Source organism: Lampris incognitus, chromosome 18 (assembly GCF_029633865.1).
Source record: "Lampris incognitus isolate fLamInc1 chromosome 18, fLamInc1.hap2, whole genome shotgun sequence".
Lineage (NCBI taxonomy): Eukaryota > Metazoa > Chordata > Actinopteri > Lampriformes > Lampridae > Lampris > Lampris incognitus.
Window position 1 is genome coordinate 33,203,124 of NC_079228.1, and position 12,831 is coordinate 33,215,954.

Genomic DNA, 12,831 nt, shown 5'->3' on the forward strand with positions numbered 1-12,831 from the left:
TTTGGTGGGGATTTTGAAAATTATCGTTCCGTGAAGAGAATATAAGGCTTAAAGGACACTGCTGCCGTGATTGACAGGTCTCTCTGAAATGATTGACAGGTTGTTTGTGCGTCAGCAGCAGGTCCCACCTCAGCTCCATCTCGTGGTCCAAATTTAGATGTCCCAGCTCCAAAATCTGACAAGATGGCAGCGAGCGTAAAGGCAATCTGGCGGCTTCAAACAGCCGGCAGAGGAAACCTATGGGTAGCGTGACAGATGCCGCGTCCATGTCCTACACGGTCTGCGGTGTTTCCGCCGTGACAGACAAACTTCGGTCCTCCTGTGTGTGTGGCTTACATGAGCGAACCTTCACGCCCTGCGGTCTGCAAGCGCTCGCTCCGACTTCACATCCTTGACCAAAACAATGAATCTCTATGAGCTGCAGGGGTGATGTTCTGTTGCTGACCCTGTGCTCTTATCTCTCACGAGGGAGACAAGCGAAGAAAAAAATAAATGACAGTAATAAAGACAACAAGAATTAACCACCAATGAATTCTTGGGTCAATAAAATATTGAAGCACCAGCAACCTTGGATGACTCCATTTTTCCAGAAGCCCCATTTAAACCTAGCTGCAGGACTGGCTTAATGAGCATCATTGGGTTGACTTTATAGGGCCTCTATTTGAATTATAAGCAAAAAGCGATTATACACTTTTTATTTTAGCATTTATACACTACTGAGGTTTTATTCACACTCGTTTTTTTTTAATTATCAAATTCTGCTACTTAAGAGCCACAAAAAAAGTTGTAATCTCTAAATTGGAGATGATCAAACCCTTTTCAACAAGGAAATAGTTTGGAGGAAAACTTTGCTCACATTAGCAATTGTAATCGGCATCACTCTCATGCCAGCTGTTGTTTAACAGGCGGAGTAGATGTCCCATATTTCACGGCGCTCTGGGATGTAGTTTGGTGTTTGGGGAGCATAATACGATTATTAAATATCAGCAGGGGTCACCAAATAGCTCTGATAGGAGCTAAGTAAAAAAAAAAAAGAAGGGGGGGGCACACTTTCGACACAGGCGTTTAAGAAAACACGGGAGCCGGGTCGGCTGACTATCTGCCGAGGTTGCTCAAAAATGGCGGCCGTGTGCAAACGCGCCGCATATCCTCCACCCACCTACTCCAACTGGCGTAACGTGCCTGGCGCTGTTACTCACGTCGCTGAACGATCAATGTCAGGACTCAGGCGGAATCATGCAAAGCCCCGGTGAGAAGGAGCGCTCGCTCATCTCTTCCTTCCTTCCCATCTCTCCCTATCGCCTCCCTTCTTTCCCCGATATCTCTTCCCCGCCCCTCAGCTTCTCTCTCTCTCTCCCCTCCACCCCTCCCTCTCGGTTTCATATCTCAGTGACTATTAGTCTGACGTTGATGTGTCTCTTGCGCACACGTGCACGCTGACGCCCGGTGAATATTGGTTTTCATGTTAAAGAATGTGTCTCCAGCCGCGGCCTGACGACTGGTGAAGGGAGACATGACAAATGACTTTGGCATTTAACATGACAGATGCCCCCTCTCTCTTTCTCTCTCACTCACTCTTATATTCTGTATGTAAGTGTGACTGTGTGTGTGTGTGGAGGGGAGCTGCGGTGGGAACATGATCACTTCTCATGAACAAACAATTTAAACCGCGACAGAGCAAAGAATCAACCCCTCACCGAGACTGCTAGAAAACACGAACCTAGATCGGTAATACTAACGTTGCATTAGTCCGGGTGGCGTGGCAGTCTATTCCGTTGCCTACCAACAGGGGGATCACCGGTTCGAATCCCCATGTTACCTCCGGCTCGGTCGGGCATCCCTACAGGACGTAATTTGCCGTGTCTGCGGGTGGGAAGCCGGGTGCGGGTATGTGTCACTGCACTAGCGCCTCCTCTGGTCGGTCGGGGCGCCTGTTCAAGGCGGGAGGGGGAATAGCATGATCCTCCCACGCGCTACGAAACTCCTCACTGTCCAGTGAAAAGAAGCGGCTGGCGACTCCACATGTATCGGAGGAAGCATGTGGTAGTCTGCAGCCCTCCCCGGATCGGCAGAGGGGGTGGAGCAGCGACCGGGACGGCTCGAAAGAGTGGGGTAATTGGCTGGATACAATCGGGGAGAAAAAAGGGAAAAAATTTTTTTTTACATGGCACTAAGTTGAAAAAATTACATCCCTAACGTTTAAAGCCTCCTTGCACTGAGATAAAATAATACACGAGGGGTACGGCTTAACCTTTAGCCCCACTGTGACATGGTTGTAGGCGTAAGGTCAAAGGCCAAGGCCTGCAAGTCTAAAAACTCGAGATTTTTGGCTGCTTAATAACAGTTATAGCAAAGTAGTGCAGAACACCATGAACGTGCAACAGTGTGTTATCTCACAGGTACATCATTCGCTGGTAATAATAATAATCATTATATTTATATAGCACTTTTCTAGACACCCAAATCGCTTCACACTGAAGAGGGAAACTCACTTCAACCACCACCAATGTGTAGCACCGCCTGGTTGAAGCCCGGCAGCCATTTTGCGCCAGAACGCTCACCACACATCAGCTTGAGGTGGAGGAATCATCGAGCCAATTACATGGGGGGATGATCAGGGGGCCAGATGGAGAGAGCCAGGTTGGGAATTTTGCCAGGACACCGGGGAACCCCCTACTCTTTGCGATAAGTGCCATGGGATCTTTAATAACCACAGTGAGTCAGGACCTCGGTTTAACGTCTCAGCCTCAGGACAGCACAGTGTCCCCTGACACGGCACTGAGATTTGATATTTGTTGTTTTTATTAGGATCGGAGGGAAGACTGCCCCCTACTGGCCCACCAACACCACTCCCGGCAGCAACTCCCATTTTCCCAGGAGGTCTCCCATCCAAGTAGTAGCCGAGCCCACACCTGCTTAGCTTCCGTCATTTGGCAGAGCCAGAGTACATGTTGGTATGGCAGCCGGCAATAGTATGATATGTATGAAGCATTAACAGGGCTGAGTGATACAATAGAGACGCAGCCTGACAAGGTGAAGACTTCATCACCGTCTTTAGTCAAACTACACATCAGTCAAACACAATTCAAGGACTTTAGTGACTGTGGTTTACTGAAAAGTGCATTCTTCTGTTCATAGTATTGAGAAAAAATGTATGTTCTCTCGCTGAATGTGGACTATGTCGGGGGATTATACTGGATTTTATTTTTTATTATTATTTTTGCAGTCTGTGAAATTGCTTCCCGTTCAGTTTTCTCCATACTGGTATTCTGGTATGCACCCTTGCAAATGAGCGGAGTTTGTCGTTTCGACAACTCTCACAGATCAACCTCATGAACTGATGCGGAGGAGCCTCCGAGGTTTCTCCATATCTGAATCTGTTTCCGCATCCTTGTACATGCGTAGGGGACGTCTGTGTCTGTGGCGTCAGTAGTTTGAGTCTCGCGGCGGATTTAAGTGGGGCGTCTTTGCCTGTCGTGTCAGTGATTTCTTACCTTTGCAGACCGGTCTGTGGTCACTCCAAGCTGCGAAGACTTCAGCCACCCTCTGACAGCTGATGGTTTTACTGCCCTGGAGAACATAGTCCTCGCCACAGCCGAACTGGATATCACTGCCGATGCTGCACACACACACACACACACACACACACACACACACACACACACAGTTTGACAGCATGAGAGCGAGACGGGCAGAAAGAAGCAGAGTTCAGTAAAGACAGTGTTAGGGTGTGTGTGTGCGTGTTCTACCTGAAATCGTTGCCATGGCGCTTTCCATTCTCCGGCTCCCCCGGGTCGGGACAGGAGTTGGACGCCTGTCTCACGCCACCTTCGTTCACTGAAGAGAAAGAGGGGGAGACAGGTAGGGACACAGGGGTTCAGACAGCGCCGGGAGTGACCACTCCCCGTTATTCAGCCTGACCCCCTTGAAACGGGTCAGATTGTGTCCCTGGCGCCACAACGCTGGAGTCCGGCGTTAAGATTCACCGAGCTCCATCGTCAGAGGGCTGCCGCCGCCCGCTTTCGTCTTCATTTTGGGAGCGGGGGGGGGGAGTAATGGAAACAACAGACCTGCTACGTGTGTGAGGCGGCCTGCGAGATGAAGCCGGCGCCAACAGCTGAGGCCCACGCCAAAGACGCACACATGGAGCTATGGTTTATGTTGGCTACCAGGCTGCAGGAATACTAAGTTAGTGTGACTGAAAAACACAAACGAAGCATCGGTGTAAACGTCTCAACACACGAACGTGTTTGGGATCCCAGCAGCCTCGGCGTGTTTTCGAGGAGTATGACGCCATTTTCCACATGAGACTTCGCTACGTCACCATCTTCTTTTAGGAACAGACATAGCGACGAAGACGTAAGGTAAATAAGCATGCACAGAGGGAGACAGACAGGTGAGATGATTGATTTTATTTTTTGGGGGATTTTTCTCCCCAACTGTATCCGGCCAATTACCCCGCTCTTCTGAGCTGCCCCGGTCGCTCCTCCACCCCCTCTGCCGATCCGGGGGAGGCCTGCACACTACCACATGCGTCCTCCGATATATATGTGGAGCTGCCAGCCACTTCTTTTCACCTGACAGTGAGGAGTTTCGCCAGGGGAACGTAGCCCTTGGGAGGATCACGCTATTCCCCCCAGTTCCCCCCCCCGAACAGGCGCCCCGACCGACCAGAGGAGGCGCTAGTGCAGCAACACGCACACATACCCACATCCGGCTTCCCACCTGCAGACACGGCCAATTCTGTCTGTAGGGACGCCCGACCAAGCCGGAGGTAACACGGGGATTCGAACCGGGATCCCCGTGTTGGTAGGCAACGGAATAGACCGCTACACCACCCAGACGCCTTTTTTTTTTTGATTTTGAGATACTTTATTGATCCCCGTGGGGAAATTATGCTCTGTATTTAAGCCACCCTAGCTGTGTACCTAGGAGCAGTGGGCAGCCACCGTGCAGCACCCAGGGACCAACTCCAGTTCATCTGGTCATGCCTGGGTCAAGGCACAGACTCACTACTACTAACTACTAACCTGAACATGCATGGCCTTTTTTTTTTCTTTCTTTTTTTTTTTGGATGGTGGGGGGGAAACCGGAGCACCTGGAGAAACCCCACCGCAGACACGGGGAGAACATGCTAACTCCACACAGAGGACAACCTGGGATGACCCACCAAGGTTGGTTCGAACCCAGGACCTTCTCGCTGTGAGGTGACAGCGCTAACCACTGGGCCACCATGCTGTTGGACAGAGAGACCAACCATCTCACCTGTCTCCACCAAGACAGACAGACAGACAGACAGACGGACGGACAGACAGACCACCCAGATTCAACCCTCCTTCTTTCACACACACCAACGAAGAGACACAACACTAATCTACACAATAACAGTCCAAGCACTACTCTAGTACAAGCTACAACAAATGCAACTGCTCCAACAAACAGGTATAGATAAGACTGAGACACTTTGCATGCAAAAACACACACATTTAACACAATGCATCTGCTCTCGCTACCTCTGCCTCTTGCCGTTCTCTTTTCCTCGATCTCCGACACTGGAGATGATTTTTCAGTCTGTTTTTCTTCCCTTTCTCAGTGCACTTAGTCTACATCAATGCATCATCTGCTTTCCTTTTAAGACTTTTAATTCCTTCCTTTCACATAAATAAACACATTACTCTGACGCTAAGATCTTTAGAAAAAACAGCTGTTGGTTTAAGCATGAAAGAAGGAGACTGTGTTCACGTGTGTGTGTGGAGCCTGTCTGCTTAGAGCAAAGAAGACGCGTGTGACACTAAGATAGATATTTATGTTCCTAGATATGAAGGGACAAATTTAATTTTTTGAAACTTCACCAGCGGTTTTGTGTATGTGCAGTCTGTATTGATGAGTAAAGTAGTGGACTGAAGCAATAAAGTCCTCACTGTGTACTTCAATGAGGGAGAAATCGGTGTTGTCGTGCTAACAGAGTCCTCCCAAGGCGCCTATATCTACCAGAATGCATTGCGCATGAGCCTCTGTATCATCATCGATAATATCCTCTGTGCTAGTGTTGTGCGACGTCGTTTCTACCAGTGGAAGTGTAGCTTAGTCGAGAGACTGAGGACGTTCTTTGCACAGCGTGTTGAGAGTAGAGAAACCCTGCCAGGCTGTGTTTAGTTTTTCTGGCCGCTAAGTGATGTCACGATACGTCACTTGGCGGGCAGAAAAAAAAATGGTTAGGATGCCCAGATGGGCGTGGCGAACTGTTCCGTTGCCTACCAACACGGGGATCGCTGGTTCGAATCCCCGTGATACTTCCGGCTTGGTCAGGCGTCCCTACCGACACAATTGGCTGTGTCTGCGGGTGGGAAGCCGGATGTGGGTATGTGTCCTAGTCGCTGCACTGGCGCCTCCTCTGATCGCTCAGGGCGCCGTTTCAGGGGGGAGGGGGAACTGGGCCTGGCGAAACGCCTCACTTTCAGGTGAAAAGAAGCGGCTGGGGGCTCCACATGTATTGGAGGAGGCGTGTGATAGTCCGCAAATCTCCCCAGATCGACAAGAGGGGGTGGAGCAGGGACCGGGACAGCTCGGAAGAGTGGGGTAATTGGCCAGATAAAATTGGGATGGGGGGGGGGGGTAAAACGGGTTAGTTTTCCCCTTGAAGCAAACCAGTGAAGGACTGCATTGGGCCTGGTGCATTGGGAAACGGGGCTGCACCATTGCATATATATATATATATATATATATATATATATATATATATATATATATATATATATGGTAGGATGCCAATCAAAAAAGATATAATAATAAATAAATTATTCAGATCCTCCAAATATACGGCATGTGACTGTCAGAAGACACGGACGGCAATGTGCTGTGCGATGCGAAGTGAGCGAGTGTTTTAAAACGTGTCTGTACTCCTGGGTGACAGCCCATAATAAGCCAAGTCTCTGGTGGGCCCCCACATGACAGGTTCACCAGAGTACTTTAATAAGCCCGGATCGCGGTCTCACAGACTGTGTTTCCTCTGTTTCAAGCACCTGTATGATGTGACTTCTCACATAATGAGAGTCGGTCCCACGCCGAGACTGACGCTATCAAAAAATATGAAGAATCCACACAAGAGTGACGTATGAGTAGTTTTTCGTTCCGTGTTATGTTGTTATTAAACACAAATAAACCAAACACTGGGGATTTGGGTTTTATTTACCCATTAATCCTCTCTCCGTTTGTACTGCATCACAGCCTTACGAAAGGAAGAAAACGGCGAGGACGTCGTTACTCATTTTCCCAGAATATAAAACTGCGTTCTGATATTCACATGCAGTGTGAAGGTCACACAATATAGCAGATCAGCAGTGTTTTGGTGAGCTATTGTGTGTGTTTTGTTGATTTTATTTGCTTTTATGTAGATGTTTTCATTTATTAGCCTTCTGGTCCTAAATACTCCAGAATATCAATGTGTATTTTAAACTGGGAATGGAAATACTCGCATCTCTGTGAACACATTTCTATACACCGATCAGCCAAAACATTAAAACCACTGACAGCTAACTGAACAACAATGATTATCCCATTACAACGGCACCTGTCAAGAGGGGTGGGATGTATTAGGCAGCAAGTTCTTGAGGGTGATGTGTTGGAAGCAGGAAAATGGGCAAGCTTAAGGATCTGAACAACTTTGACAAGGGCCAAACTGTGATGGCTAGACGACTGGGTCGGTCTTGTGGTGTGTTGCAGGTATGCAGTGGTCAGTACCTACCAAAAGCGGTTCAAGGAAGGACAACTCGTGAATCGGCGACAGGGTCATGGGCGTCCAAGGCTCATTGATGCGCGTGAGGAGCGAAGGCTAGCCCGTCTGGTCCGATCCCGCAGAAGAGCTACTGTAGCTCAAACGGCTGAAAAAGTTAATGCTGGCTATGACAGACAGGTGTCAGAACACACAGTGCATCACAGCTTGCTGCGTATGGGGCTGCGTAGTCACAGACGGTTCAGAGTATCCATGGTGACCCCATCCACCATCGAAACCACCTACAACAGGCACGTGAACATCAGAACTGGACCATGGAACACGACGAATCACGTTTTCTTTCACATCATGTGGACGGCTGGGTGCATGTGCATCATTTACTTGGGGAAGAGATGACACCACTATGGGGAGAAGGCAAGCCGGGGGAGGCAGCGTGATGCTCTCAGCAATGTTCTGCTGGGAAACCTTGGGTCCTGGCATTCATCTGGATCTCACTTTGACACGTACCACCTACCTAAACATTGTTGCAGACCAGTTACACCCCTTCATGGCAACGGTATTCCCCGATGGCAGTGGCCTCTTTCAGCAGGATGATGTGCCCTGCCGCACTGCACAAGTTGCTCAAGAATGGTTTGAGGAACATGACAAAGAGTTCGAGGTGTTGCCTTGGCCTTCAAATTCCCCAGATCTCAATCCAATTGGGCATCTGTGGGATGTGCTGGAAAAACAAGTCCGATCCACGGAGACCCCAGGACTTAAAGGATCTGCTGCTAAGGTCTTAGTGCCAGATACAAGAGGACACCTTCAGAGGGCTTGTGGAGTCCATGCCTCGATGGGTCAGAGCTGTTTTGGAGGTACGAGGGGGACCTGCACACTATTAGGCAGGTGGTTTTAATGTTTTGGCTGATCGGTGTACTCAACCAAGCCCTTTAGGTGAGCTGACTGGCACGCATATTTGTTTATGTATGTGTTTAGTCCATATCAACAGACTCAGCAGGCAGCCCTTGCTCTGTGTCTGTGACTGTGTGTTGGTGTGTGTGTGTGTGTGTGTTTGTGTGTATGTATATGTGGGAGTGTGTTGAAATAGTTTGTTGCTTTGGTGGAGCGGCTAATTTGACCATCTGGACTATTAACGTCACAACCGAGGGACTGGTTACAGTATAAGCAATGCACATGGACACACACAAACACACACACACACATGCATGCACGCACACACACGCGCACGTACGCACACAGAAACTCACAAATGCATGCACATTTGTCTACACAACCATGCCGCATTTGTGCACACATAAATAAACACAAATGCATCTCAAAAAAATTACAATATTGTGGAAAAGTTCATTATTTTCCGCAATTTAATTCAAAAAGTGAAACTTTCATATATTCTAGATTCATTACACATAAAGCGAAACATGTCAAGCCTTTTTTGTTTTAATCTTGATGATTATGGCTTACAGCTCATGAAAATCAAAAACCCAGTGTCTCAAAATATTAGAATATTACATAAGACCAATAAAAAAAAAAGGATTTATAATACAGAAATGTTTACCTTCTGAAAAGTATGTTCATTTATGCACTCAATACTTGGCCGGGGCTCCTTTTGCACGAATTACTGCATCGATGCGGCGTGGCATGGAGGCAGTCAGCCTGTGGCGCTGCTGAGGTGTTAGGGAAGCCCAGGTTGCTTTGATAGCGGCCTTCGGCTCGTCTATATTGTTGGGTCTGGTGTCTCTCATCTTCCTCTTGACATACCCCATAGATTCTCTATGGAGTTCAGGTCAGGCAAGTTGGCTGGCCAATCAAGCACAGTAATACCATGGTAGTTTTGGCACTGTGGGCAGGTGTCAAGTCCTGCTGGAAAATGAAATCGGCATCTCCATAATGCCTGTCAGCAGACGGAAGCGTGAAGTGCTCTAAAATCTCCTGGTAGACGGCTGTGTTGACTCTGGGCTTGATGAAACACAGTGGACCAACACCAGCAGATGACATGGCACCCCCGAATCATCACTGATTGTGGAAACTTCACACTGGACTTCAAGCAACTTGGATTCTGTGCCTCTCCACTCTTCCTCCAGACTCTGGGACCTTGATTTCCAAATGAAATGCAACATTTACTCTCATCTGAAAAGAGGACTTTGGACCACTGACCAACGGTCCAGTTCTTTTTCTCCTTAGCCCAGGTAAGACGCTTCTGATGGTGTCTCTGGTTCAGGAGTGGCTTGACACTAGGAATGCGACACTTGTAGCCCAGTTCCTGGGCACGTCTGTGCGTGGTGGGTCTTGATGCACTGACTCCAGCCTCAGTCCAGTCCTTGTGAAGCTCCCCCAAGTTCCTGAATTGGCCTTGCTTGAAAATCCTCTCAAGGCTGCGGTCATCCCTGTTGCTTGAGCACCTTTTCCCACCACACTTTTCCCTTCCAGTCAACGTTCCATGGACATGCTTTGATACAGCACTCTGCGAACAGCCAGCCCTTTCAGCAATGACCTCCTGTGGCTTATGGGGTATGTCAGGAGGAAGATGAGAGACACCAGACCCAACAACACAGACGAGCCGAAGGCCGCTATCAAAGCAACCTGGGCTTCCATAACACCTCAGCAGCGCCACAGGCGGACTGTCTCCATGCCACGCCGCATTGATGCAGTAATTCGTGCAAAAGGAGCCCCGGCCAAGTATTGAGTGCATAAATGAACATACTTTTCAGAAGGTCGACATTTCTGTATTATAAATCCTTTTTTTTGATTGGTCTTATGTAATATTCTAATATTTTGCGATACTGGGTTTTTGATTTTCATGAGCTGTAAGCCATAATCATCAAGATTAAAACAAAAAAGGCTTGACATATTTACATATTTCACTTTGTGTGTAATGAATTTAGAATATATGAAAGTTTCACTTTTTGAATTAAATTACGGAAAATAATGAACTTTTCCACAATATTCAAATTTTTTGAGAGGCACCCGTGCAGATACACATTGAGATTCCCCAGAAATGTTATAAAGACATACATACATTCCTGGAGAACACACACACAGTGTGCAGAGCATGCATATGCAGTGGCCATGCGTGCCAACTGGAGTGTACATATTCTATACACTTTTAATCTTAACAATCTCTCTCTCTCCATCTATCTCTCTCTCTATCTCTCTCTCACACACACACACACACACACACGTAGTTCCTATAGCTGCACATATACATACTGTTTGTCCACTTGGCTAGCTTCACCAGTGGAGAGTTGAACCAATCAGAGCAGAGAAAATTAACCTTTGAGCCAATCAGAGCCGGACTAATTAACATACAGATAAACATCTGCAGAGCCAAACACAAACCATGACTTTGCAACCTGTCAACAGCCTCTCCTCTTTCTGTCTACGTCTCTTGTTCTTTCTCCTCTAAGTCATCAACTGAAATCTGTGACAATCATTACAATGCACATAAACACACAAACACACACACACACAAAATAATCACAACCAAGCATGCATTACAATAGATCGAATGGGCAAGGTAGCAGTTGAGGAACATCTCAAACATGGGGTGAGTGTGTCTTTCCAAATTCGTATTCCCTGTATGTGTGTGTGTGTGTGTGTGTGTGTGTGTGCACGCGAGTGTGCGAGAGTGTAACAGGACTCCTCCCAGTACTTACAACGCCGTCAGTAAGTTTATTGGTGCTGAACATAAATCTTGCATTTCAGATGTACAAGGCCGGTGTAAATGTGATCTCTAACTTCGAGAAATATTGACACGGCCACTCAAGCCTTGCTTATTTCTGCTGAGAGAAGACACGTTTGCGTCTTCTCTGGCAGCCAACGCGGCACAAAACAAGAGTCTGCCCATCCAAACTGAAACACAATCTGCCACCCGCGGCATTGTTTTGAAGGAGAATGAAACGCTCAGGGAGCTTTGTGCAGTTAATTACTGCACATCAAATACTATTGTCAACTCCTGGTCCCGTCCAAACATGCACAGCCAAACTCATTTGCATAGAAGCTGGAGTCACCTTCCATTGCGACTACCTGTTTCCACCAGGACTCCTCGCTACCATGTGTTGCTCCCTGTAATATCCCGCCAGATTGTCAACTTGCCTGGCTTAAGCTCCAAAATGGGGTGCGACAACCAGTTAGCTCTAGTGTAAACTGGGCCTGTGTCTATCTGTGTGTGCATGTGAGAGTGTTAAGTGTTGCTGTGTTTTCATGTATGGCCAAAAACCCTCCATGCTTATGTGCGTGCCTGTAAATAAGCTCTCTAACAGAGTGCAGGTCAACCACAACCTAGAAGCTCCAGAAGAACATGCACGTGTGCACGAGCGTGCATACATGCTTGTGTGTATTCATGTACTTGTGAAGCTAAATGACAGGCATTAGACCAGCAATTAGCATGAGGGTGCCACAGGGCGTCCGGGTAGCGTGGCGGTCTATTCCGTTGCCAACCAACACGGGGGTTGTCGGTTCAAATCCCCGTGTTACCTCCGGCTCGGTCAGGCGTCCCGACAGACACAATTGGCCGTGTTTGCGGGTGGGAAGCCGGATGTGAGTTATGTGGTCCTGGTCGCTGCACTAGCGCCTCCTCTGGTCGGTCAGGAGGGGGAACTGGGGGGAATAGCATGATCCTCCCACGCGCTACGTCCCCCTGGTGAAACTCCTCACTGTCAGGTGAAAAGAAGCGGCTGGCGACTCCACATGTATCGGAGGAGGCATGTGGTAGTCTGCAGCACCTCCCCGGATCAGTAGAGGGGGTGGAGCAGGAGCAGTGACCGGGACGGCTCGGAAGAGTGGGTTAACTGGACGGGTACGATGGGGGGGAAAAAGGGGAACCCCCCCCGTCCAAAAGAAAAAACCCAAAGCATTAGGGTGCCACTTAACAGGCCAGTAATGATTGTGGTCTAACTAGACAGCAAAGCCATCAAACACATCAATGTTAGCATTAATATATAGAGGATACAAAGTGTTGACCCTCATATACTGTGTGTGTGGTGTGTGTGTGTGTGTATGAATGGTGAAGAGATGAAAGACAGATGAGAGAGGGGGGATGAGAGAGAGGAGGGAGAAGGGGTTAGAGGTGAAAAAATTTGAAGGTTTAAGTGGAAACTGTG

General features: G+C 48.1%; 1 protein-coding gene across 1 annotated transcript in view; it reads right to left on the reverse strand.

Moving 5' to 3' along the window:
* Positions 1 to 12,831, reverse strand: part of LOC130128423 (CUB and sushi domain-containing protein 3-like) — a 502,508-nt gene that overhangs the window by 202,434 nt on the left and 287,243 nt on the right. Inside the window, exons 8-9 of the mRNA XM_056298036.1 lie at positions 3,750 to 3,837; positions 3,495 to 3,619 (exon numbers count right to left, since the gene is read on the reverse strand). Of these exons, the coding sequence (XP_056154011.1) occupies positions 3,495 to 3,619; positions 3,750 to 3,837 (213 nt within the window). The remainder of the gene's footprint in view (positions 1 to 3,494; positions 3,620 to 3,749; positions 3,838 to 12,831) is intronic.